We start from the raw sequence: 26,347 nt of genomic DNA on the forward strand, positions 1-26,347 counted from the left end.
TCATTTCGAATGTACTTTCTGAGTTGGCGCATTACCCAGAGCTGATTCATCCCTGGGGCATATGTGTCCCTTTAGCCTAAAAGAGATGACTGCATAAAAGCCGTGGCTGGATAAACTCAATCATCAAAAGAAATATGCTTCAGAAAGGATCATGTGACAGGCCTTAAAGCAAAATGCCTGTATCTTACTCTTCATGTATCCAGTGAGAGGTTTTAATTACTCAAATGATGTGGAAACACACTCACTCATCTGGCTAAGAACAGATGGAGTTTGGAACAGAATTTTCAAATGTGGCCCATATTTGACCCCTTGGCAGCTTTGACATAGGCGGTAAATGTATTCACTTTTCCCATCTTCTAGCATCCTTTCTACTCCTTTAATTTTAAGGAATAGTTTGTTATTACTATTGGTCCTTAGAATAACTTCTAGGAGCCTCTGGCTACTTATAGAGCTCGTTCTCAGGCTTGGGAAAAGGTTAAAGAACTGCACACGTTTACTGTCATCATTGTTCTTGTTCTTTAATTGCTCTCAGCAAACCTTCAGAGATGCTTTTGTGGATAAAATTATCTGACAGCCGACGAAGGCAACCAGGATGAATGTATCTGCATCGCTACTATGGGGATGTAGGGAGAGATGGAGGAGGTGGCAGAGGCAACGGAAGTGATGATGATGATGCTGGCAGAGGAGATGGTGGTAGTACAGGTGGTGGTGGTGATGGTGGCAGTGGCAGCGACGGTGGTGATGGAGGTGATGATGGTGATTGTAACGGCAGTGGTAATAAGGGTAGAGGTGATGGGAATGCTGGTTAAGATGATATGGAGGTGGTAGAGCCAGTGGAAAATGTAAGGTGGTGGTAATTGAGGCAGTGGTGGTGTTAGTAGGAGTAGGGGTAGTGATGGTGGAGGTGACGGTGGTAGAGGTATTAGTGGTGGTTGTGATGGGGCAGGCAATGATATTGGTAAAACCATGGGGAAAGAGAATAAAAATCTTACGTCTACACAAAAACTTTTACATGAATGTTCATAGCAGCATTATTCATAATAGTCAAAAAGCAGAAACAATGCAAATATTCACAACCTGATGAATGGATAAACAAAATGGGATCTATGCATACAATGGAATATTATTTGGCCATAAAAAAGAATAAAGTACTGATCCTGATATGACATGGAGGAACCTTGGAAACATACTAAGTGAAAGAAATCAGTCCCTGAAGACCACACATTGTATGATGCCATTTATATGAAATGTATGGGTGAATCTATAGAGATAGCTAGTAAACCAGTAGTTTCCTAGGGCTGGGAGCAGTGAGACGGGAGTGACTGCTAATAGGTATGGGGTATTTTGGTGGCAGTGATAAAGATGTTCTAAAATTAGATTGCACACCTCTGTGAATATACAACAAAATTTAATTATATATTTAAATGGGTGAGTTTTACAGTGAGTCAGTAAAGCTGTTTAAAAAAACATGGAGTCAGTGGTGGTGTGATAGTGAAGCTCTCAATTTTAGATGGTGGAGATTCTGTAAAAAGGAAAGAATACTGGAGTTGACAGACACCAAATACACCTGAATCTATGTAGGGCCATGCCTGGATATCACAGATTTTTTTCCTATGAATTTTTTTTCTACATCTTCTGGATAACTACATTTTCTCCCTTAGCCAACACTGAATTCACGAGGTAATTCTAGAACAGGTTATGAGAATCAAGCCAAGTTGTCAGCTGCCACTGGAATCATGCTTAAACCTTCTGTTTTCCCCTACACTGTCCTCGGCGCACAGAACTGACTTTTAGTAGCTGGGATAGGGTAGCCAGGCTTCCTCTTCTTGTGTGAGTGCAAAAATCAGACGGGTCCATGAAGAAATTAAAGCAGATCATCTGGGGTCTATAATTTTTAATAATTTTAAACTAGCTACAAAATGTCAATCACTTCACAAACTGACAGAGGAGACAGGAGGAATTTAATATTACATGCTATAATGATATTTATCTCACAGTTTATCTATATTTCATTCATTTATATTATTTTTTAAAAGGTTTCTTTATCAGCTACTAAACATCTCAGCAATTTGGTGTGCATAGCTCTAGATTAAGCAACAAAGAATTGTACTGATAACAAACCACAGGGGAAATGGTGGTTAGTAAGAGTCAGCCTTATAAAATTTACATCCACACTGTTTCACGGCAAGATTGCTTTCTCCAAAATGTAGCCATCAAAAGCAGCAAACAAACCCTATATTACATCCATGTGACATAATTTCAGCCAAACATATATTTTGCTGGAAATGATTAAATGGTGAGTGTGTCAAATCCAACTTTTTTAAAATTCTTTTTTTTAAAAAAAGGATGATTATGATTTAGAAGTCTCTATATATTGACAGGAAAAAAAGTGACACTACTGCACTTTTGCTGGTATAACTTAATCTTGACAGTGTCTCAATACTGAGCATGCTTTGTTGTTCTGTTGTTGTTGCTGCTGTTGTCTGACGTGTGTGTGTGTGTTGTCTCATCAGTATGCTACTGTCATGGAAAGTTTTTGTTTAAGTAGGAATCTAAAAATCTATTTAGTTCTCATGCATAAATGCATAAATCACATCACTTTTAGTGCAATGCCTGTTATGTAATTCCACATTGTCTAATCATGAAATCATAAAGACAGATAACAGCCATGAGGAACCAAAGACAGCACATTTTGAGAGATTCAGAGCCTGACACCCAAAGAAAGGACCGTGGCAGTAGCTCTGTGGAATGTCACAGTTTTACAAGAACAATACTGTGTATTGAAAGAATCAACAGCACATTGAGCATTCCTAAATTGTTGTTATTCAGCAAATGCCACTGAGGAGAAAAAAGGAAAAATGAAATTCAAGACATCTTATGAAAGGAGTTCGAGCCACCCAATGACCACTATATACAACCTTTGGAAAGAAAGAGACCCAGAGAGAACAAAAGACACAAAGTATTGTTGGGAAGCTGACAGATGGCACAGGACAACATTCACAATGGGGGTGGACTGATGTGTGTTATGTGTGCAGACCTACTAGGTAACACCATGAGAAAAGCATGAAGGAGCTATCTTGCCCGACAGCATTTGGAAGAGAACACAGGTGGGCACATTTAACCACTTCCCAGCATCTTTGTTGCACGTTGGTTGGCCTCATCAATTCTGGTTTTGTTGGAATCGGCCTAGAAAAGGAGGAAAAGAAACAGAACTCAGGTTACCGCTTACAAATCCATTCACCCTTCTGGGTCCAGCTTCAATGCTTCCTCTTGGGTGAAACCACTAAAGACCTCCTTGGTCAGCATGGGCCATTCTTTCTTTTGTCTTCCCAGAACGATGGCTATGGCTGTACTTGAACATGACCGTAGAAGATTAATTTTCATTTTTAATAATTTTCCCTACCAGAGAACATAGGTTTATATATGATTTATCTTTCTATCCTGGAATGACACTCAGTGACATCTATGGTAGACATTCACATCTGTTGGACTAAGTTGAATTACACTTCTTTTACAGTAAGCTTCAAACCATGGCTAACTTATTAGCAGTGTCAATTTGAACAAATTACATCTTGGATCTTCAGCTTTCTTGTCTCCTACCTGAGAATAATAAAAAATATTGCTAGTGAGCATGAGCATGTACAGTGGACCCTTGGACATCATGGATTTGAACTGTGTGAATCCACTTTTATGTGGATTTCTCTTTTCTTTTCCTTTTCTTTCTTCTTTCCTTCTTTCTTTCTTGTGACAGAGTCTTGCTCTGATGCCCAGGCTGGAGAGCAGTGCTGTAATCATGGCTCACTGCAGCCTTGATTGCCTGGGCTCAAGTAACCCTCCTGTCTCAATCTCCTGAATAGCTAAGACCACAGGCATGTGCCACTATGCTTGGCTAACTTTTCCATTTGTTGTATAGATGAGGTCTCACTACGTTGCCCATGTTGGTCTCAAACTCCTGGGCTCAAGCAATTCTTCCTCCTCAGCCTCTCAAAATGCTGAGATTACAGGCGTGAGCCATTGTGCCTGACTGGGATTTTTTTCAATAAATTTATTGGAAAATACTTTGGAGATTTGTGACAAGTAAGACAAACTTCCAGATGAATGTGTAACTAGAAATATTAAGAAAATTAAGAAAAAATTAGGCGTGTCATGAATGCATAAAATATATGTAGATACTAGTCTATTCTATTATTTACTACCATAAAATACATACAAATCTATTATGAAAAGTTAAAATTTATAAGACTTAAACAAACATAGACCATGCATGGCACTATTTGCACTTAAGAGAAATGTAAAGATGCAGTATTAAATCATAATTGTATAAAGTTAACTGCAGTCCATACTGTACTACTCTAATAATTTCATAGCTACCTCCTGTTATTACAGTGAACTCAAAGGTTGTGAGTGTCCACTTCAAACGCTCTGTGATGCTAATCATCCTCATCTCTCCAGCAAATTGCATAGTGCAATAAAAAGTGATCTTTTGCAGTTTTCACATTTTTTAAAAATTGTGTTTAGTGCAATAGTGTGAACCTTGAATAACATCATGGCACTCATACAAAGTGCCACTAATGATGCTAGCAGTGCTCCCAAGAAGCAAAAAAAAGTCAGGACATGTCAAAAACAATTTGAATTGCTTAATGTGTACTGAAGATTTCAGACTGATGATTCATCTTGTAAACAAATGATATAAACTGATGATATCAATAAATACAATAGAGTATTATAAATGTATTTTCTCTTCCTTATGATTTTCCTTAATCACATTTTCTTTTCTCTAGCTTACTGTATTGTAAGAATACAGTAAATAATACATAAAACATATATGCTAATGGACTTTTTATGTCATTAAGGCTTCTAGTCAACAGTAGGGTATTAGTAATTAAATTCTTAGCTACATAGGGGTTGACACCCCAAACCCTATGTTGTTCATACTATGCTCCACTCATTAAACTTTGACAACATCAAGATTAACAATATCAACTAGAAAATGTGTACTATTATTAGCTCCCTTTTTAAAATTAGACAAGCAGGCAGAAAGTATCTGAGCAATTTGTCTGAAGTCTTAGTACTAATAAATGAAGAAATCAGAGTCTGAATGCTAGCAACCTGGAGTCAGAGTCCACACTATTCATCATTTACTGAGATCAAATGAGTTTATACACATAATGTGCTTGGAATAACGTTTTGCAAAAATGAAGGGCTCGTTAGTTTATCTTGCAATTATTGTTACTGTGTGAAACTTGGCTTGCTTCTAGGATGCTTATTAGTTTTTAACGTGTACTGAAGATTTCAGACCAATGATTCATCTTGTAATGTGAAGACTCGTATCTACGAGTTTAGTAACTGTCTTGTCTTTAACAGGTGCACATTTTACCATGGCTTTATATCTGGCTTGCTTTAGTCTCTCGGTTGATCTCTTTACTGCTTGGGTTATGTTTGCTGTATATGCAACATGAAACCTAGGGCTGCTACCAAGATAAATCTTCAAACTCCAGGAAATGAATGATTCGCATTGCCACTGACAAAAATGCATCAGCAAGCAGAGGTGAAGACGATTCTGTTGAGGCCATTGTTTCGTCCTCCCCTGACTGGTAATGCTGTCTATCCTTCTATAGCCTGGGAAGTAGAGGAGGAGGCTGCGAGGCAGTGTGGGGAATCCAAACTGTTTTTCTGTCAACCAGTATCACTCAATGATTACCAGCTCTGCACCTATTGTTGTACTTCCCAATTTCTACTGAACTGAGTCTTCTGTATTCAGTTCACATTGTGAATTCCCAGGATATTAGAATTATCCATATTCAAATAGATATTTGCAAAGTTAAAATAAACATTTCTAGATTAATCATAGCTTTCAATTACCTGGCAATAGTCCTCTGCCATCTGTTTGGATAATTGAGACTTGACTTTTAAAATCAGGATTTACATAGTAAGATAAGGCATTTATTTTCGTTGTTTTGAACTACAGACTCGTATTTTTGACCTTGGCTTTCTCAGCTGGAAAATGGATAATCTCTCCAATTTTACCTGGTTCTTAAACCCTCCATTTCTAGCTACAAATGGTATCAGAAATAATGACACTTCAGTGCAATGGAAAATTACAGGATCAAAGCAATATGAAATGTTCCTGTAGATTCAATATTATGTTGCCAGACTGAACTCTGAGAAAAGCTCGAATAAGAACAATAATTCATTTAAAAATAATAGCATTTCTGAGGGCAAACATTCTAGGATCTCCTGTACAAGAATGCACTGAGGAGCCTTCACATGGGGATATTTGAAGTAAAGTGCGAGGTTACTCTGTATATCCTCAAAGGATTTGGGAGGAGCTGAAACCGACTTATGTTCAATCAGCATCTGTGATTTCCACCTAACTTACTTCTGAAGCATATGAAAATTCCACCCCATGTAGTATCTGACACAGAAAGTACTGCATCTTTATTATATAAAAGAATTAGTTCCTTTTAGACAAAAGTCTGGAATCTCCTTTTAGATGTCTTCCTGGTATTTGAAGAATGCCCCTATGATCACCCTACTTATATGCTGTAGGATTTGATTTATGACATCTGTCTCATTCCAGTTTTTATATTTATATTTAGAAAATTCTAAATTTGCTGGCATGCCTAACATATGTTACATGTTTGTCCTTGTGAGAAGGCCAGGATGACAACCTGGCCTTCAGTAAAAGGTTAGAAGGAGCTGTTCAGCCCATCTTCTGAACACTCTGGGAATCTCTTCAATTTCAGAGCATGGCAGGTAACTTTTAGAACCCAGTTCAGACTTCCAGCCTGTTCTGATCCTGGATTTGAATGGTTCTCTTACTATCCTTCAGGTGAAGTAACCAGGTCACAGAGCTGGTGATTGGCAAAACCCTATTAGAACTCAAAATTTTAGCTTTCAAATGCTGTGTTTTCTCACTTATAGAAGAACGTGAGGACTGCTAAAGCATCAGCCTCACTGTATTCCAACGTGTGGCTGTCATCTACCACTGACAACTTTATGACCATAGCTCACTGCAGCCTGAAACTCCTGGGCAAGGGATCCTCCCACCTCAGCCTCTGGAGTAGCTGGGATTCAATGCCTAACTTACCAATGGTAACTTTAAAGTTTGAACATTGCTAAGGTATTTCCTTAGCAATAGTTCTCATAAACCCTCTGATAAGGCTTGCTTCCAATTGAGTAAGTTTTCTGAAAAAATTATGTTTTTAACCTCAAAAGGTATATCTATGTATATCTATATGGGGTTGTTTATTTTTACATATATATATGGTTAGGTATTTATATACATAAACACCCTTAAGCAGAAAACAACATTTTTAAATAAAGTAATTTCTTGACAGTCCATGGGGATGTATTGAAAATCTCATTGTTAAGGACTCCTAAAACTTCACTATTGATCTAAGTGATGAGAAAAGATCATGACTGATAGAACTGGGTGAAAGTTGCTGTTGGGGTCATGAGAGACTATGAGAGAAACGTCACATGACTCTCCTTACCCCTGCAGTGTGATTGTAATTATATCTTAGATATGCATGAGACTTCTGCATACTGTTTCCTGTTATCAGAAATGAGAACTTCAATGAAAAGGTGGAAATCTATTAATAATCATGCAGTTCATGCGACATGATCATTTGGGGCAATGCTGAGTTGAAATGCGCTCTATTTAAATCACGTGTGGATTTTAATTCTGAAAAAAAGAGTTTTTTTTTAAGTGTTGACTGGAAACTAATTATTCAAAGGCAATTAGACCCCTTTCCCAGTTCTTAAATGGTTCAGTACTCAAGGAATGATACAAATTGAAACAGTTATTACCTATCCACCTGCCTGGCTTCTGATTAAACCTTGTAGCTGCATATGTCTCTGTCCTTACAGTACACTGGGCTTAGAAGAAAACCTTCTCCCTAAAGATGAGAACTAGAAATACAAAGTGGCAGAATCAAGATGCCACTTGCCTTTCCAGAAACACATTTTCTTGCTTAAAGTTCAACTCTGTCAATAAGAGTTTGACCTTTCTATTAGTAAAGACTCTCCTTCCGGAAGCCTAATTTGCTTTGATGCATTATCTAGCTGCATCTGCAAGTAAAGTGGGTCCATTAATATAAAACGAATACTTCCTGTGTTTTTCAAATCATTTCTCTGTTGGAAGGTAGCTCAGCAATGATTTCTTAGTTCATTATTTTGAGCCGTAATGGGTTAGGTCGGTGTGTGTTGACTCTAGTGAGTTCTGAAACTCTCAATATTATTCTAATATCTATTGATTTACACAGCTTTAAAAGCTTTATCATATGAAAGCCTTCTTAATGATAAGCATGCCATTGCTTGCAAAAGTAAGCGAAACACAAATATTTTGCAAATGAACACTAAAGTTTGCGCTCATATTGATCAGGCAAAATATACAATCAGATATTTTTAACGTGGAGTAAGTACAACACAACAGGGCGAAGTGTTCCCTTGATGCTACTTATGCCTTTTTCAAGTCATTGGAGGCTGCCTGGATACCAAGAAACTACTATTTAGACTTATGGTTCTGGAAATCTTAAAAGTATCTTTCTCGCCAGGCGCGGTGGCTCAAGCCTGTAATCCCAGCACTTTGGGAGGCCGAGGCGGGTGGATCACGAGGTCAAGAGATCGAGACCATCCTGGTCAACATGGTGAAACCCCGTCTCTACTAATACAAAAAATTAGCTGGGCACGGTGGCGCGTGCCTGTAATCCCAGCTACTCAGGAGGCTGAGGCAGGAGAATTGCCTGAACCCAGGAGGCGGAGATTGCGGTGAGCCGAGATCGCGCCATTGCGCTCCAGCCTGGGTATCAAGAGCGAAACTCCGTCTCAAAAAAAAAAAAAAAAAAAAAAAAAGTATCTTTCTCTGCTTACCAAAATGGAATGAATTATTAAAAGGAGATTCAGGATATCAGACAAAGAACTTCAACATCTCCCAGAAAATAAACACACAACGTAAGTTACCCACATTGAGTAGACTGTAGATGTGCAATTATCATTAAATCTATAATGTCTCTATTTCTTTTTAGCATTTGGACATAAGAGTTTCTAATCAATATTCAAGACTCCACTGCTTGAGGAAAGGGTATGAAACAAGGAAATATAAATTATGTCAGATTTCTGTGTTGTAGAATCTCAGGTTTTGGTGCCCTAGGTCTCTTTATAGGAACTTTCCAGTGTTTCTTTCTAATCTTTTCTAATTCTAAGCCCCCAAATCCACCCCTTTTCAGTCTACTCCCTCTAGTCGTTCTTATGGCCCACATTGACACTGCAGATCTTAGAGCCAAGTCTGGTGTCATTGTGTAAACTCGATTTTATCATATAAAATTCCCTATTTTGAGATCTGGGTATGTGAACTGTTAAACTGGAAACGAAACCTGGATATTTTTAAATTATCGTTAAAGCTTTGACACTTATAAAAACAAAGATCATAATCATGTCCTGGCTAAACTGACCATGCCTTCCCACATTTTCTGATTCTGTCTCTTTACCACCTCCGCTTGACAAACTATTAATACTAACCATACTTCAAGACTCAATTCAAAGTCAACTTATTCTGAGATTTTCCCGACATTTGCCTCTTGAGATCTTTCCTTATCTAATCCTGTTTAGCATTTTACCTGTGGATCTCTTAGTGAATTATATTTTGAGTGATAGAAAATTCATCTGGAGGCTCGTTGCCTCCCATAGGCTGTGAATTTCTTGGCAGTAGGGATTATGTCTTTCTCATGTGTATGGGGCCCACAGTGCCTAGCACAATGCTTGGCCAACAGGAGCCTTTGAGAATATCTGATGGATTAAATTCTATCTCTTATTTTTACTTCAATTCTGTTGCTGAATCCCAAATTTTTCTTTTGGAAAATGAAGAACAATTTCCAGCTATCAGTGCGCCTGAATTCAAGGCTGTGTTTTGAGGATCTTGTTATGCCCTTCACACTTCCTGATGGTCATTTCAGAAGTGATTCGCAGTAGCGACTTGCTGACTGCCATGTGCTCACCTTCTCCATGATCCTGTCGATCTGGCGATTCTGTGTATCGATCTCATTGCCCATATCCAGGGCCATATGACGGAGGTTCCCGATGATGCCGCTCACCTGCTCCAGGTTTTCATCCATTTCATTTTCTCGGGCATCATTTGTTACCCTGGGATCCAAAGAGCAAGTTTTAGAAGATAGAGGTTGGAAAACATATTGAACACCAAGGACCCAAAGCATAGGGGAAATCTGTAGTCCTCTGGGCATCAACTTTATCTATGTTTAATCTCCATCCAGTACAAAAACACGTTTTAGCTTTTGTACATTTAAAAAATAATGTTTACAATTGCATTTTGATCCCCTGAATTTCTATTCTTAAAGAATATTAAATGGATTAATTTATCTACTTTTCTCACTCCTGCCATTATGTCGTTTCCCCTTCATGTGTTTCTTCCAATTTTTATTGTTTAAGGATGAAAACATTCTACTTGAAAGAACTTTAGGTCAGAGCACGAAGATGGAATTAGACAGAAATGGTATTCTTCTTTCTGAAATACCAACCAAAATTTCTAAGACTCAAATTAAGAATACAATGAAAAACTTATGGTGCTAAGTCAGAGTCTCTATGCTCATCTCTTTTCTATTTGGGATTGACACCAATGGGAAGAGTCATGATAATTACAGTCTGCCCCTTAACCCTGCTTGCTCCCATGAACTCTAAGGAGAGCTACTTGTTCAAGATGATTTTTATTTGCTCATATGTTAATACCATGGGTTTTTAGTGGCATGGTGAATAGGTGATTTCAGCGTAAAAAGTCGTGACAAAAGAGTATTGTTTCAGGTTGAGTGGAGTGGGAATGGGATGAAGGAGCTGGCTCACAAAAACACATTACATTTTTTCACAGTCCGACTTGAAAGTTAAAAAGGTACTTATTCGGCCCAGCGCAGTGGCTCACACCTGTAATCCCAGCCCTTTGGGAGGCCGAGGTGGGCGGATCACGAGGTCAAGAGATCGAGACCATTCTGGCCAACATGGTGAAACCCCGTCTCTACTAAAATTACAAAAATTAGCTGGGCATGGTGCAAGTGCCTGTAGTCCCAGCTACTCAGGAGGCTGAGGCAGGAGAATCGCTTGAACCCGGGAGGTGGAGGTTGCAGTGAGCCGGGATCGCGCCACTGCACTCCAGCCTGGCGATAGAGCGAGACTCTGTCACAAACAAACAAACAAACAAACAAACAAACAAACAAACAAACAAACAAAAGGTACTTATTCCAGAATTTCCCCAGTATATATGGTATTGAGCTAAAAAATGTTCAAAAAGGTTAAAATCCTTCCCCCATGGTAACTCCCAATCTAGACTGGCTCATTACGGTTTTAAAAACAGCCCAGGCCAGAGAAAACTTAAAAACTTAAAGGAGAACTTTCTAGCTTTTTTCCTGTAGGGAAGAAGTTTGTTTAAATGATCATCAACAGCTAAGACATACTTCTAGTTCGATGGTGCTTGGACCTGAGTGCATATCAGAATCACCTGAGGAGCTTTAATGGGCCACAGGTGCCTGTGTCTGACTTCAAGAGATTCTGGTTCAATTGGTTTTCAATTAAAAGAAAAAAAAATCCCCCCTGGTGATTCTAACGTGCAGTCAGGTTTGAGAATCCTTGGTCTACTTTCCCTGGGAGCAAAGGGAGAGCTGAGTTCTGAATTGGCTGATGTGTATAACTTGAGTTTTTTTTTTTTTTTTTTTTTTTAAAGAAAATGTCCCTGAGTCATAATTTGAGATTTAAAAAAATACATATTTATTAATTGATTCATTTATTTTGAGACAGAGTCTTACTCTGTCACCAGGCTGGAGTGCAGTGGTGCGATCTCGGCTCACTGCAACCTCCACCTCCCGGGTTCAAGCTATTCTCCTGCCTCAGCCTCCCGAGTAGCTGGGACTACAGGCACTCGCACCATGCCCAGCTAATTTTTGTAATTTTAGTAGAGATGAGGTTTCTCCATGTTGGCCTCGATGGTCTCGATCTCTTGATCTCGGGATCTGCCTGCCTCGGCCTCCCAAAATGCTGGGATTAGAGGCGTGAGCCACCATGTCTGGCCGAGATTTTTAAATAGATATTTAAGTTGGCTTTTGATTCTAGGTTTCAAAATAAATCATTAATAAAAAGCTCATTATTCTCTATTTTCACTCCAAATCCATTCTTGGACCTTCTTTGCTCCGTGCCCTCAGAGGCTAACCTCATGACTGTATCATCCAGCTTCTCTTACCCTCTGGCTTTTAATAGGCTTTGGCTAATGGCCAATGAGAAACTGGAGGCCAAGAGGAGTGAGGAGTAGGACTTTTATCTCCCTCTTTCACTTCCTGCTAGCTTTGGTAGTGGCTGTATTTTTCTACTGATAGTTCCTTCCCCACAATCATAACTATGTTGGGTTCCAATAATCGTTCCTTCTCCTGTCCCCCAGGACTATGGTGGTAACAGCTTCCTGCTATTGGTAGCTCAGAAGTGCTTCACCATTCCTTGTTATTAGCCCTGCCCATCCCTCTGTAAGTAGTTTCTTTTATAAGCTCTATTCAATTAAATTCGTGGAATGAGATGCCTGTCTACTGCCACATTGAGGCTGGATATGGTCATGTGACTTGCTTTGTCTAATGAACCTTCAGTGAATACAAGCAAAGGTTTGATAAGTGCTGTGCACTGAGGCTTGCCCCCTTGGAATGCTGCTACCGCCATGTAAGGAACGTAGGCTCTTTTGCTGAAGAGGCCACATAGAGGAGAACAGAGGTGCCCCACCAACAGCCCCAACCAACCACCAGACAAGTGAATGGGGCCATCTTGGATCACCCCACCCCAGACAAGGGCCAGGAAAGGCTTAGGAAAGAACGCTCAGCCAATAGGTAGATTCATGAGCAATAAAATGGTTGTTTTCTAGAAAACCATTCAGTTTTAGAGTTGTTTGTACGTGACAATAGAGAACCGCTACAGTGCATGCTATGAGGCTCACCTGCGGATGAAGCCGCCACTGATGGCCATCTGCTCCCGTTCGTCCACTACACGAGCAGGCTGGCTGGCCACCACTCCGTCCTGATTATTGCCCCAGGCTTTTTTGTAAGCATCACTTGATTTAAGCCTATGTAAAAGAGAGGGTGAGTGACAAGGCACAGGGGTGGAGTAGCAAGCTCTCAACAATTGTCACTTCCTCAAGCGAAGAATCGAACCAAGCGAAAGAGTTTTAAGTTGAGGCATTAGAGAATACCGATATATCATAATCCAGACCCAAACAGTTGGCCACCACCATGCCTCAGCTACTCAACATTTCACTTCCAATGGAGTCCACTGTAGTGGACTTCAATCTTTGCCCACAAGGTTGTTCTTGTTTTGTTTTGTGGTTTAGTTCGGATTTCAGACAAGGATTAAGGTAGCTGGAGGACATTTAGTTCTATTTTAGTGATGTGGTTATATTTGGAGACACAAAACACACAGAAAAACATACTGGCAGACAGACACAAAACAAGACTGCCAAGTAGAGTGTGCACACCACACCACAGCAACACACTGTCAACAAGAAAACTTCCTCAACCAAGTTTTTACACACCAGCATGCAAAGATCCCTGTGGAATATTACTTTTTCCCTAAACATGTGGAACTAACATTTCCAAATCTCCATGAAGGACATAAAGGATTGGTGGTTGGCCAAGGGTGATGGTCTTTGCATTGCCTCTAGAGTGATTTGAATTAGATAATATATCGGTACTTCCAAACAGTCACCATACATCCAGAGTTGATGTACAAACCTTTGTCCACAGAGACAAAAAGTAAAAGAAGCATAGTGAAATGAATGCAGGAAAATAGAAGAGAGAACAAGCCATCTAGCACCAAAAAGGGAAACCCCTCTATGTCTTCTTCATGCACCAGCTACAGGCATGAGTAGAAAGTGAAGCATTCTCATTTAAGCCAAACTACTCCAGAAGTTGACCATTCTCGAAAAAGGCACTAGCAGGACAGTAATAGCCTTCATGAGGATTTGAAACGCAGGTTCAGTAGCTTCTTTGTTGGGCTGAGGGGCAGGGTGGAGAGTGCTTACAAACTCCTACTTTAAACTATCCTGGGGTTGTAATAAAGGAGAGTGGTTTAATGCTGGTATGGTCTCCTTGGGCTGTATTCACTGAGCTGCCTTGGAGAAAAACTTAAAATCCAGGCATACCTATTGTGCCCAATAGAAACATGTGCAGCTTATCTTGGTGGGTGTTGTAATTAAAGGCAATCAAAGATGTTTTTAGGTTCTTTACATAGTAGAAACCACATGCTTTTTAGTCCAAAAACAAGAGACATTCTTTGGTCCCATTTTCACATTTTTCTATTCTAAGACACCAGAATTTAACATTTTTTTTTTCTTCTTTCACCAGAGGACTGTAGCCATCTATTAAAACTGGCTCCAATACTTGCAGATTGGGGATCAAGCAACCCTGGAGACAAACTGGAGAACTGTACTGATGGAATTTAAACAACTCCCACAATCAAATCTATAATGCCACAGGCCTTAGTGCAGTCAAAATGTATTGCACCAAAGGGCCATGGACCCATTCAATGAAACAAGATCCCCAAACTAAATTTAATAGGGCTTAGAGTCTGGCTTTTTAAATTTTAATTTTTCCAACTCCCCATCTCCTCCCTCCTCAGATTAAAAGAAGATATATGGACTTTGTGATGTTTTCTGCTATGTCAAATGTCTGCTATACCATCTTTGGCAAAGTCAAAGGAGTGGGAAGTATGCGTTTCTGAAAGAAGGCAAACCACTGCACCCACAATGCTGCACATAGACTCACATCACTGCCGTACATCTACCATAGTCCCTCGAAACATGCTGAGACAGGGCGAAGCCCTCAGAGAGTCCAGGGCACCACCAGCCACTGCGTTGTGACACATGGTTTTTAAAGCATTATTTACACACAATAGGGAACACCTCAGTCAAGCTTTGAAGCTTAATTTAGGGTCTCTTGTGCATTAAGGAAATTAGTGACCACTCAAATGTGGAATTCATAGGAGCCATCATTTCATTAGAACATTAGAATCCATCCCAGGGGACCCTGCCTCCACCCTTTCTTCACACACAGTTGATGAAGGGGGGAAAATGTATCTGTTGGAATTTATCACGAAATGAATGGAAATCTCACCTGGGGACGAGTTGCCATGGAAAGGAATATACAGTCAAATCTTGACTAACTGGAATGCTTGGCAATGAGTTCTTTTGATGAATTATGTGACTTTCTTAGTGAACAGTGGGACCATGGAGGAAAGTTTTCTTTCATGGGTGATGGGTGAATATCTTTTCTAGACTCCTGAGCCACTTTCCTGCCTAAGAGTCTTAAGGTAGAAAACCAGATTGAATCTTTCCTTGGTTATCATTTATATTGATTACTTGATGGCCTTTCTTGTGAAGATCAACTGTTATTGTTGGGTTCTCATAGAAGTGGAATTTGCAGGAGGATGGAGACTGAGTGAGACAATACACACTACCTAGACTGCCCTGAAAGAAAAACTGCTTTACATTTATGATATGAATTTTTTTTTATTTTTTCTTTTTTGCTAAAAATGGAAGGGAGAAAGAGCATGCAGCTGAGGTTTCCAGTTACCTAGATTCCAGTTAATCAGGCTTTACTGTAGATCATTCTTTAAAAAGCAAATCTTCTTTAAATTTTTTTTGCAATATGAGCCCCTCCCCCTCCTAAACAGGAAGTGGGATATTTTAAATCAGCCTCAAAGTTTAAAGGATGTGAATGGTCATATAATCTGCTAAAAATGATGTCAATTTCTATTCTAAAAGCTAGGATCAGGAGAGCTTTTAGGAAAAAGGGTTCTTTTAAAAGGGGGAAGTGGGAGGGGTGAGGGAGACTGGATAAGGAGTTTAATTTTCCAAATGCATGTTGGACAGTCCACTCATGCATTTCTTTTTCCACCACTAGTCAAATGAGATAATCTTCCAGAACCCTCAGTTTTAGGTTCCTTCTGTTGCAAACCTTTATAACCACATGTCACATTTCTGCTACATTCCAAAAAAGCGTTGCAGAACCTTGAGAACAGTTGAATGTTTTGTGATGTTGTGCATGCAAAATCTACACATTTCAACATTTCAGCCAGTGTACTGGTAGATCTTCCAAGGAGAAGAATTTGGGAGGGATGGGTCCAATTTAGGTAAGGCTTGAGCGCTTCTTGCCGAAGAGCTCTTTGCCTCTGTTGGGTGCAGCAGCAGCATCTATTAACCAAATTTGGCAACTGGCGGGCAGTAGAAAGGGAGAATCTCTGTCGTATTCTCTAATTTATAGAATGCTTGCTTGGGCCAAATTACCTGTCTCTTTTATTTCAGAAAAAATCAAACCCTCATATACGTGTTTCTCATCTTCCAAACTTACCCGCGGCCTTTTCTAAATCTGCAATTTTGACCCTTGGGGTTGGGGAAAAGGAAGTTCCCTGGGTGCCTCTTTCTTGAGGCTAGCCTCTGTCTCAAGGTACACTTTCTGGAAAATGTTGAAACGTTCATCAATAAAAGTTGCTGACAGTGAAGGTTTCACTGTAGTATGCCTGATTTTTAATGCATCAACAGTAACTCCTGCTAATATCATCTATGCTATGAGATGAATGCATTGGAGACGGTATTGATCTGTTCTGCATGCCACATGCTCATCCTGCTTATGAGCTTGGCAGGAATGAGCTTGTCAAGGCTTGGAGATGGGCCTTGGGAAACCAAAGCTTCAGGCAGGCAGGCAGCACCTACTTGTTACAGGGACACACACAAAGCCCGCAGAATTTTCCTAGGTCCGTCAAATTCTTTTCTGCTTCTTTCATGTCCTTATTGATTTGGTCCATCCCTTCCTCAATGCGTTCCAGTTGTTCTGATTAAACACAAGTATTTTATCCCCACAGAATGAAGCAGATGGAAAAGGACAAAGAAAAAAAAGACAAAACTTCAGACATTCACTTTGACATTAAAAAAGAAAAAAAAAAAAAAAAGAAAGAAAACTGGACGCCACAGATTAGAGCTGGTACCCAGTACCTACTTGTTACAAGGACATATGAAAAGGCCACAGCATTTCCCTAAATCTTTTAAATTTTTCTCAGCCTCCTTCATGTCTTGGTTGATATGGTTCATGCCTTCTTCGACACGATCGAGTTGTTCTGGTTAGGACAAAGGGATGACAGTGTGGAATGAATTTTTTGGGGGTTTCCAACAGAACATGAGAAATGACTGTGTGAAACAGAATTTGAAAGAGAAGGAGAGATATCGCAATGCATTGTCCAAGAGGATGCATTGTTGAAGACCGCTACCACTGCCCTGCACAGGTACGGGTGAAAGGAAACGAACAAAAACGATGCTCAAAATAGTTTGTAATTCAAACACGATGGGATGGGGTCGAAGGCCTGTTTGATTCTGAGTGTCCAGGAAAACAGCACAGCATATTCACTTACTCAGGCACCAGTGAAACCCAGGAGAAAAAAAAATATGTTATTAGTTTATGGTTTAGGCATTCCAATGTAATGCTACTAGAGAAAGTATCTGTTGCAACTTTAAAATATCTCCATCTTTGGGTTTTTAAGCATCCTCAACCAGATAAGGGTAGAAAATAGAATCCATTTTCTTCTTTGGAGACAACAGCAGCAGCAGCAATCATAAGCAATGGATATGGACCTCTTTCCTTTTCCTAGCAGTGGCTGTCCAGCCAGAGGTAGCCCGTGGTCTGCACTCGATTGTGCATATGTAATTCATAAAAGCTGTTAAAAAAAAAAAAGTAACATCCACACAGCAACACTGTAAGTCCTGGAACATTGCAATTCCTCTCTCATCCTGACTTAATTGCTATGAATGTTTTGGAAGGCATTTCACTTCTCCGCCCCCTGATTTCCAAGTCTATAATGGCAGGCATGTCAAACACCAAGCCCAGGCAGAAAGCAGGGAGAATGAGTGTCTCTTTGGAGGTAGGGTGATGGATTGGAGCATAGGACAGTACAGTGTCACCGCTGCTAACATAGCTGACCTTAGTGTATCTAAGACATAGATCGACAGTCATAAAAATGAATCATACTTCTAGGTTGCCAGGGTTACATATACCAACTTGATTAATTTTTTGAATTGTGTCACCAAATTGAGATAACTACAAGTTCAAGGAAAGGATTTTTAAAACAGCTTTTAAAAGACCATTAAAGGAAAGCAGCAATGGATGTCTTGGCTAATTACAAAACCTAATTACAGTTCCATTCCTCTTTTCATCTGTATTTTCATGCATGCATGCCTATGCCTCCTGGAATAAAGGCATGCCTGGAATACAACTGATAAGTACATTCCCAGCCTAGGGGCATACGTTATCACTTAAACACAATTTCACATTAAGTTATACAGTGGAAATTGTGCTTCGAAAAAATTAAGATACATTCACTAGTGACCCAAACTGCCAGACAGTGAATTTGGAAAAAAAAAAAAAAAGGAATTGTTTTCTTTTGTGAGGCTAAATAGTAGAAATCAGTTTATGAGGAATCTACTTCTCCTATGCTTCTTAAATGATGGGTGAAAAAAAAATTCATTGTTTATCCACCATTGAATACCTTGAGGAAATAGCAAGGTAATGCAGTAGAAGTTTTGCTGAATAAATACAGGTACAGTGATGGCTTTAAAAAAAAAACTCCTTAAAAGGGCTAAATATGGTTGGGCACAGTGGTTCATGCCTGTAATCCCATCACTTTGGAAGGCTGCAGTGGGTAGATCATCTGAGGTCAGGAGTTCAAGGCCAGTCTGGGTAACATGGTGAAACCCATCTCTACTGAAAATACAAAAAATTAGCCAGGTGTGCTGGTGCGGCTGAGGCAGGAGAATCTCTTGAACCCAGGACATAGAGGTTGCAGTGAACTGAGATAGCACCATTGCACTCTAGCTTAGGCAACAGGAGTGAAACCGTGTCTCAAAAAAAAAAAAAAAAAAAAAAAAAGAGTGGTTGGGGTAAATATATATATAGCAATACTCTACATGTGAGAAGATTTTTTTTTTTTTTCCTAAGAACTTCACTCCAGTTTCCTTTTAAGAATGCAATAAACTAGTCATAGATAAAGGTAAATATTCAAGTGGAGGGACTGGTGGGGGGAAAGAAGCTCATCATCAGATGAAGAACCATTATATGTACAGACAATAGGGATACCAAATCCCAATCAAATAATTGCTAATGGTCTTTGGGAGTATGGGCTTGAGATGGATTGGAGGAGGTGTCTGGGATCAGAAGAAGAAATGCTGCACTCAGCTAATGGCAGCTGAAATAAGCGTAGATTATGGCGTGGGGACACATGTGAAGTTATCTGTCCTTCTTGAGGAGTTTCTCCTAGGTTACAAAGCAAGTTGATAAATTTTTTTGGCCAAAATATTAACTCACTGTAAAGATATCAGGGACCCATCCACTGTGCTTCCAGAGATTAGGAGGTAACATATATATGTGAATTGGTGCACAGGTATCTATGAATTAGATAATTGATATTAAAAGGGTAAAACAAACAGGCAAGTCTAAATCCATATTTTGGAAAGCTGGGCTCTGCCATCGGTTACCAGCTTGATTTGGCAAAGGTTTGACTAAAAGAGAAAATTCCAAAGCTGAATTTGATTCAGAAAACTATTCAGAAAACAGTTGACTCAAAACACTATTTTATCCCCACAGAATAGTGGGGATAAAATATCAATATCAGTTGAATATATATTTATATATGAATATATATTTATATATGAATTCAAAGTCAAACCCTTAATTTAAAAAATATTGTGGAATCATTTTGTTGCAGAAATTCTAACAGTAATATTAATTTTTAGAGTGTACTGAGTTATGTTTGTGAAGATGCTTGGCATATTGGGACTTCACAGCACTTCAGTGATTTCTGTGAAGACTTTTCTCAGGAAATGCTTAAAAGCTTCTTATTCTGGGATGGACAGCAGCATCTCTGAGGCTGATGGGGCACACCACCCAGTGTTGACTGCTTTTGATCTCCCTAAGCTTGTTCTTTGGCTGGTTTCTGTTTATTCTTGGAGGCTGGGAGGATAATCCCATTTTGAGTAGGGAGGGGTCTTCTAGTAGACGACACTATATGTTGGGGCCAGAGCTTGGGCTTATTTTTGCCATGATGTTGGATCACTGGTTATTTGTGATAGATCCACCAATGATAAGATGCTCAAGGATCTATGTTAATGTTTTCCACTAATGTTTTTCCAATGACTGGTGAAAACAAAATTTCTACTAATCTCTCCTAAGTAAGCCAACATGGGGCCCTTAGTATTCTCAACCTGGTAAAAATCAGTAGAAGAATAGTAAGCGTTAATACTATTAATCTAGTATGCAGCCTTCATGAGTATATCTAGTTATAGACGCTGCCTATGTGAATTTCATTTTCCTTAGCATTGATGAGCATATAAAAATTTGTTTAAATTTAAATAGACATAAGTGGCTATCATGTTGGATAGTACAGCCTTAGTCATTCATAACATATATTGGTGAGTGGACTTTAGCTAGAGAGATGGTTCTTCAAATGCCACCTTGTAGTGCCATGAATCTTGTAAGAAAGCTGACTCTCTGGACAGGGATTTACTTTGTCTTTCTTCTGTCAGATAGTAGACAAAGATTTCACTGTTTAGTTCGGAGTTGATCCCAGAGGATTTTCCCAAAAGCCACATCTTCAGCATCAAAACAGACATATAACCCAGCAAAGACCAGCAAAAGGAACAAGCGATATGGAGGTAAAAGCCTACATTAGTGCCAAAGTCATTTGGGGACTTCTCTTGGTGACAAATTTTCTAGAGGAATAAAAGTCCCAGGGCTCAGTACATTTCCAGGGCTGTGTTGTCATGCTCAGTGCTCCTTGGTGTCTCCTGATACCTGGGTATAAAGCAAGAATCCCATAGGAAATTTCCCCGTGCAGTCATTTAACTGGACAACCTGGAATGGCCTGGCCTGACCCAAGAGTGGTTGGGATGGTTCTTTAGAAGGATGGCTGTTTCTTGAGGCTCCCATGCTGCTGTGGGGTAGAAATAGTCAACACTTTTGGTGCTCAAGTATAAAGAAAATTAGTAGAGCATAACTGAAGAGAAATTTCAAAGCAGTTACCGATCTAAACAAGTAAAGGCATATGCAAAATTAAAATGCATTTATAATGGCAGTGAAGATAGTTGTTGACATGCTCATCTGTCAGTTAGAAAGGTCCTTCTGGGTCCCTGCTGCCTAATTAAGGGGGTTCTGAGTTCCTGTTATAGTATAAATGAAATGTGTACCATTTAAGACTGGGCAGAAACCACCCACTTTCGGGGGTTTTACAGTTGCATGTTTCTCATCAGTATCTATCTACTCACCACACATCTGGTAAAACCTAGTCTATCCTTGTTTAACTGAGGAATTCAGCATTTACTGTGGTATGGCCATAATTGAAATGTCTTAGCCAAGAACAATAAGTGTCTCATGGGGAAATCTGTCAAACAGACATCCTATTCTGCTTTGTTTCTCAGAGAAAAATACACAGATGATTCTGGAGATCATTTGTGCTAAAGAATATATATTTTTACATTTTTATGAAGATTTCAGCAAATTGTTATCTCTGTATTTCTTTATCAAAGTACAATGCAATTTATCACTCATGGCTCACTGCAACCTCTGCCTCCAGGGTTCAAGAGATTCTCCTGCCTCAGCCTCCTGAGTAGCTGGGATTGCAGGTGCATGCCATCATGGCTGGCTAATTTTTATCAGAGATGGGGTTTCACCATGTTGGTCAGGCTGGTCTTGAACTCCTGACATCATGATCCATCCGCCTCGGCCTCCCAAAATGCTGGGTTTACAAGCGTGACCCACCATGCCTGGGCTGTTTAGTTATTTTTAAAAAGCAATGACTTGCTGCACCCTGAGTTTCAAAGCCTGGGACATTGTTACACAGATCCAGCCAACAAGTCACATGATAATAATAAACCCATTTGGAGAGTTCTGAAGATTTCTACTGCAATTGCAATACCTTCAACATGGAACTCCAGTAGACTTCATTATTTGTATATAACTTTTGACAATTTGTATTGTGAAAATTGAAGGTAAAGCATTGGAGTTTATGTTCAACTTTTTTTCAAAACTTTTTTCTCCATTTTTTTGGATCAATTGGTATATATTTATTGAAAAAGTTTAATACAAATAAATAATGTAGAACCAAAAGTCTTTATATGACAGCCAGATGCCTCTAGCTGTGCAACTGTGCACCCCGCCACGGTGTTTACATTGAGGCCAGGCTCTTCTTGTGATGCTTCAAGCCAATGGCTGAGCACAATGGGGCTACTAGTGCTGGAACATTTCTGCCCAACACAGGGCTCCTCTAATCAGCAGTCTTTGCTTTTGGATTCCCATGAGCCTGGCTGAGGGCTTCTCAGAGTAGCATTGCAGTGTGAAGCTCTTCCCACCCAATTGTCCTTCCTTCCCCATCTACTTTTATAGGGGTCAGACTTGATTCATAATCTGAAGGCTGTCCCTACCTACTCCTGCCCCTCTTCCCTTGACCTATCACAGACATTTCCCAAATAAATCTCTTTTGCTTCCTGGCATTTGCTCCCCAGGGGACTCCAAAGGATGTATCTTCCTCCAGTCCCTCCGGCTCCATCCCAAATCCACAGAAATCAGTAAATAAAGATTTACCTCATTTATTATGTTGGTTGCAGAACATTTCTTTTATGGCCGTACCACAATTAATTGGATTGGTCTCCTCACCGACAGACATTTAAGTTGTTTCTAATATTACATTATTATGAGTAAGGCACATGCATTTTTCTTCATATAACTGTAAATGTACATCTGCAGTGTAAAATTCTAGGAGTGGAGTGTCTTGGTTAAAGATGGGCATAGTTTAAAATGTGAAGATATTATCAAATTGTTCTTCAAGACATTCGTATCAGGCTGCAGTGCCCAGCTGTGGAATAAGAGTTTCTGTTTTCCCAACATATTCACAACACTGGTTATTATCGATTTTTAAAATTTACACCAGTCTGCTGTAAAAAGTGGTATCTTTTCCTGGTTGGTGATTAGAGCGTGGTTTCATGCACCTGTGATGACATCTTATCTTACCTCCATTTTTTCCTTTAGGCTGCTGCCCTTTTCTTTGATACACAAGGACTCTCTAGGTTTTAGCAGTGCCTTCTGTCTGTTATCTGCAAGGCATGTTATTCCCCACAACTTGAGATTTATGCTTAGAGTTTATTTATGGTTTCCTATGTTGTGAATGCATTTTATGTTTATTTTTGCCATTAAAAAAATAGTCATGACTCCAAATGATTTTCTAATGCATTTATAAAATATGAATAAAAAACAACTTTGCAGAAATCTGTTTCTTATTATAAGAATTCAGAATGGAATCAGGTAACTGACTTGTGGCTAGCATGATGTACAATCTCACCATAGGGCTAGATACATTGAGACAAAGAAAAATGATGGTATTATCCTTTTTGTTTCCAGGTTCGGTATAGAGATGCTATATTAAAATGCTGGCTGTCTGATTTTCCTTGCTTCTAGTATTTCTGTAATAATTTTAAAAACAGGCCAAATATTTCAATTGGCTCAATGTTCTATTTTCCAGATAATTTCCCTCAGGTTATATTCTGTGAAAGATAGTTCCCAGGTATTTAAGAAATACCCATAGTGACTTGGAAATCAAAACTACTAGATACTGAATTAGGATGGTCAAAAGAAGTAGACAACATGATATACCACATTCTCATTCTATCTAGGTATTATTAGAAGAAAACTAAATTTATTGGGAAAGTTTGGGTCAAGGATAATAAAAAAATTCTTACACTGTCCAAAATACTATCGCTAAAAAAATAAACAATGGCTTTTGCCTTCAAAATTCTGTTACCCCCAAAATATATAAGAGATAGTAGTATCATTGATTCACTCATGAAGAAGGCCTCAACATTTCCATAGGTTCAATCTTTTCAACAGAGAAAGAAAAAAAGCAACGTGAAAAACCTAAAACCCTCACATTCTTGTACATGTGTAACATATGTCAAAATGACCTCCTATGTATGCACAAATAATTTAAAAAATGCACAATATTCAGAAGCGGAATTGTTCTTACTGAAGAAATCTGAACTTACCTCCTTGTTCATCCAACATAACCAAAGTCCTGATACCAGCATCTTTACTCTACATTCCAATAATGGTAGCAAAGTTGAAAAGGAGTTAGAGAGAGAAAAGAGAGAAAGAGAAATCAGTAAGGGGACAATTAGTCCTAGAAATGGAAAATGAAGAAGGACCAAAAGGGAAAAAGGGAGGAAGTACGGATGAGAGCCCTGATGTGTTGGGGAGGGATCGAAGAATGGACCACCTATGGACTTGCTCCACCAGTGATGTTCTGGGCAGAAGAGGAATGGAGCACAGTCTCCATGGGGTAGGGCTAGGGTGGGGCCTGCATAAAATCAGAATACACATACTTCATATTGTAATTTCACATACTGTAATTTTATGTTTAGAAATAAAAATGTCTACAGTTTTTATAACACCAATCACAGAAAGCAAACCTTTGGAAATTTTCTAGCTTGAATTTTCCTCTTTGTCATGATATATCAGAAAGTCTTCAGCAGCGAAACTGGGGAGGGATGCCCCATGGGGAAGGCGAGCAAGAATCTTGGTGGTGGGGGTTGAGGTTTTTAGATTCAACAGAAGAGAGCATGGCTTCGCAAAGGTTGGGAAACACAGCTCAAAGGGAAACTCACTCTCCTGTTTTCTCTCTCTATAGACAGGGTCTGCAGTATATAGAATGGGACTGAGATAAGAAATAAGGGCTCTTAATTCTGAAATCTAAAATTCTGCATAATAATCTAGTGTGAGAAATTCCTTTACAAGCTTTACAGAAATTCTTTTGTGCAGGAGAAGTTTTTAAAAGGCACCCTTCATCTGCTTATTATTCAAACAAACCAAACACCACCTGAGCTGTGGGCAGGAAGAGAGTGGAAGTTGGTGAGCAGGACAGAAGGAACCAAGATATATCTGTGTCACTTATACTTAAGAATCCTCATTTCTAGAAAGTTTCATCAGTTAATGCCTTTCATTTTACAGGGTGACTGATAATGAGTATAAAATGGCATTGCTTCTGGTTTGAATTAATTGGTTTTTCAAGTAAAGCTCATGGTAACCCCAGAATAAATTCTAAGCTGGGACCACTCTCATGGTACTTATTTTCCACTGACGTCCTCTGAACTAAGAAAGAAAAGAGAGACATGCTAGTGGAGGCCACCAAAGGGCTTTTAAACAAATAGTATTTTAACAATTAAATTGCAATAGTGCTTCTGAAAAATAAAATCCAACACTGAAAATGATTTCTGTGAGCTTTTATAAACTCATCATTTTAGAGAATGTGTGCAGTTAAATATCCAGGACACAAAAGCCTCCTTTGCCTTTGAGCACACTTTGATAGGCTTTAGTGGCAAAGTCAGGATGTAGTGTGAACAGGGCTGGCCAAGGATGGCCTCAGGAGTCCTTGACAGCACAGACTCTGGAGACAGATGTTAGATATAGTGAATCCCCAAGTTTCTCTTCAAAGAATCAGTATGTCAGTATGTTCAGCTCTCTTATTCTTTAATAGTTATTCTTTAATTCTCCATTGTAAAGTTTTCCTTGTAGTTTCAGTAAATAACCTTTTCCACCAGTTCTAATCAGTAGTTCATATCTGTTCTCCTGGTCCCCTGCTCCGTCTTGACTCATCCCAGTCACCTGCTCCGGTCACCTGCTCCAGCCATCTGCTTTGACCCCTGGCTACTTGATCTGACCTGCCCGTAACCATCCTTCCTGCCTATAACCATCGTTCCCGCCAAACTACCCACCGTGCCACTCCGTCTCGTACCCCTCCTCCCTTTAAAAACAGCCGATCGGGATTAGTCTAGACTGTGCGGTCTAACCCTAGCCAATAGGGGAATGACACAGCAGTAGGGGTGACCCTCCAACAGGCATAAGTACCCCTTTCCCTCCCTTGTTCAGGTGTGCAATCGCCATTGTTCCATCTGTGAGCCACACCCTTCTATAGAAGCAAATGGCCTTGCGGAGGAAATTTATATTTCAGTGCTATATCTTTTGTGGCATGGGAAGTTCTAATTCTAACACAGACTCTTGGCTGGAATGCTGGTGATTTCACTCCCTAACTATGGGGCCTCAGACAAGTGTCCTAATTGTTCTGTGCCTCAGTTCTCTCCTTTGTAAGACAGCAATGACAATAGTTAATACCTCATTGAGGTGGTATGTGCAGTAAACGAATTAATATGTGGAATGTGCTAGAATGGAGTCCGGCCTACAGTTAGTGTTACATAAGTGTTTCTAAAATAAATATATTCAGAAAATGCATCTAT

At 39.5% G+C, this 26,347-nt stretch overlaps 1 protein-coding gene across 2 annotated transcripts in view; it reads right to left on the bottom strand.

The window, feature by feature from the left end:
- Window positions 1-1,877: 1,877 nt before the first annotated feature.
- Window positions 1,878-26,347, bottom strand: part of SNAP25 (synaptosome associated protein 25) — an 85,722-nt gene continuing 61,252 nt past the window's right edge. Inside the window, exons 4-8 of one of the 2 annotated variants that reach the window (XM_012455432.3) lie at window positions 24,104-24,152; window positions 16,742-16,859; window positions 12,974-13,099; window positions 9,999-10,143; window positions 1,878-3,186 (exon numbers count right to left, since the gene is read on the bottom strand). In XM_012455432.3, the coding sequence (XP_012310855.1) occupies window positions 3,118-3,186; window positions 9,999-10,143; window positions 12,974-13,099; window positions 16,742-16,859; window positions 24,104-24,152 (507 nt within the window). In that variant the 3' untranslated portion in view covers window positions 1,878-3,117. Of the gene's footprint in view, window positions 3,187-9,998; window positions 10,144-12,973; window positions 13,100-16,741; window positions 16,860-17,024; window positions 17,143-24,103; window positions 24,153-26,347 lie in introns of both variants that reach the window. The other variant, XM_012455433.3, reaches the window with a different exon arrangement.

The sequence above is a fragment of the Aotus nancymaae genome, unplaced genomic scaffold (assembly GCF_030222135.1).
Source record: "Aotus nancymaae isolate 86718 unplaced genomic scaffold, 86718_ANA_hifiasm-v0.15.2.pri h1tg000029l, whole genome shotgun sequence".
Taxonomy (NCBI): domain Eukaryota; kingdom Metazoa; phylum Chordata; class Mammalia; order Primates; family Aotidae; genus Aotus; species Aotus nancymaae.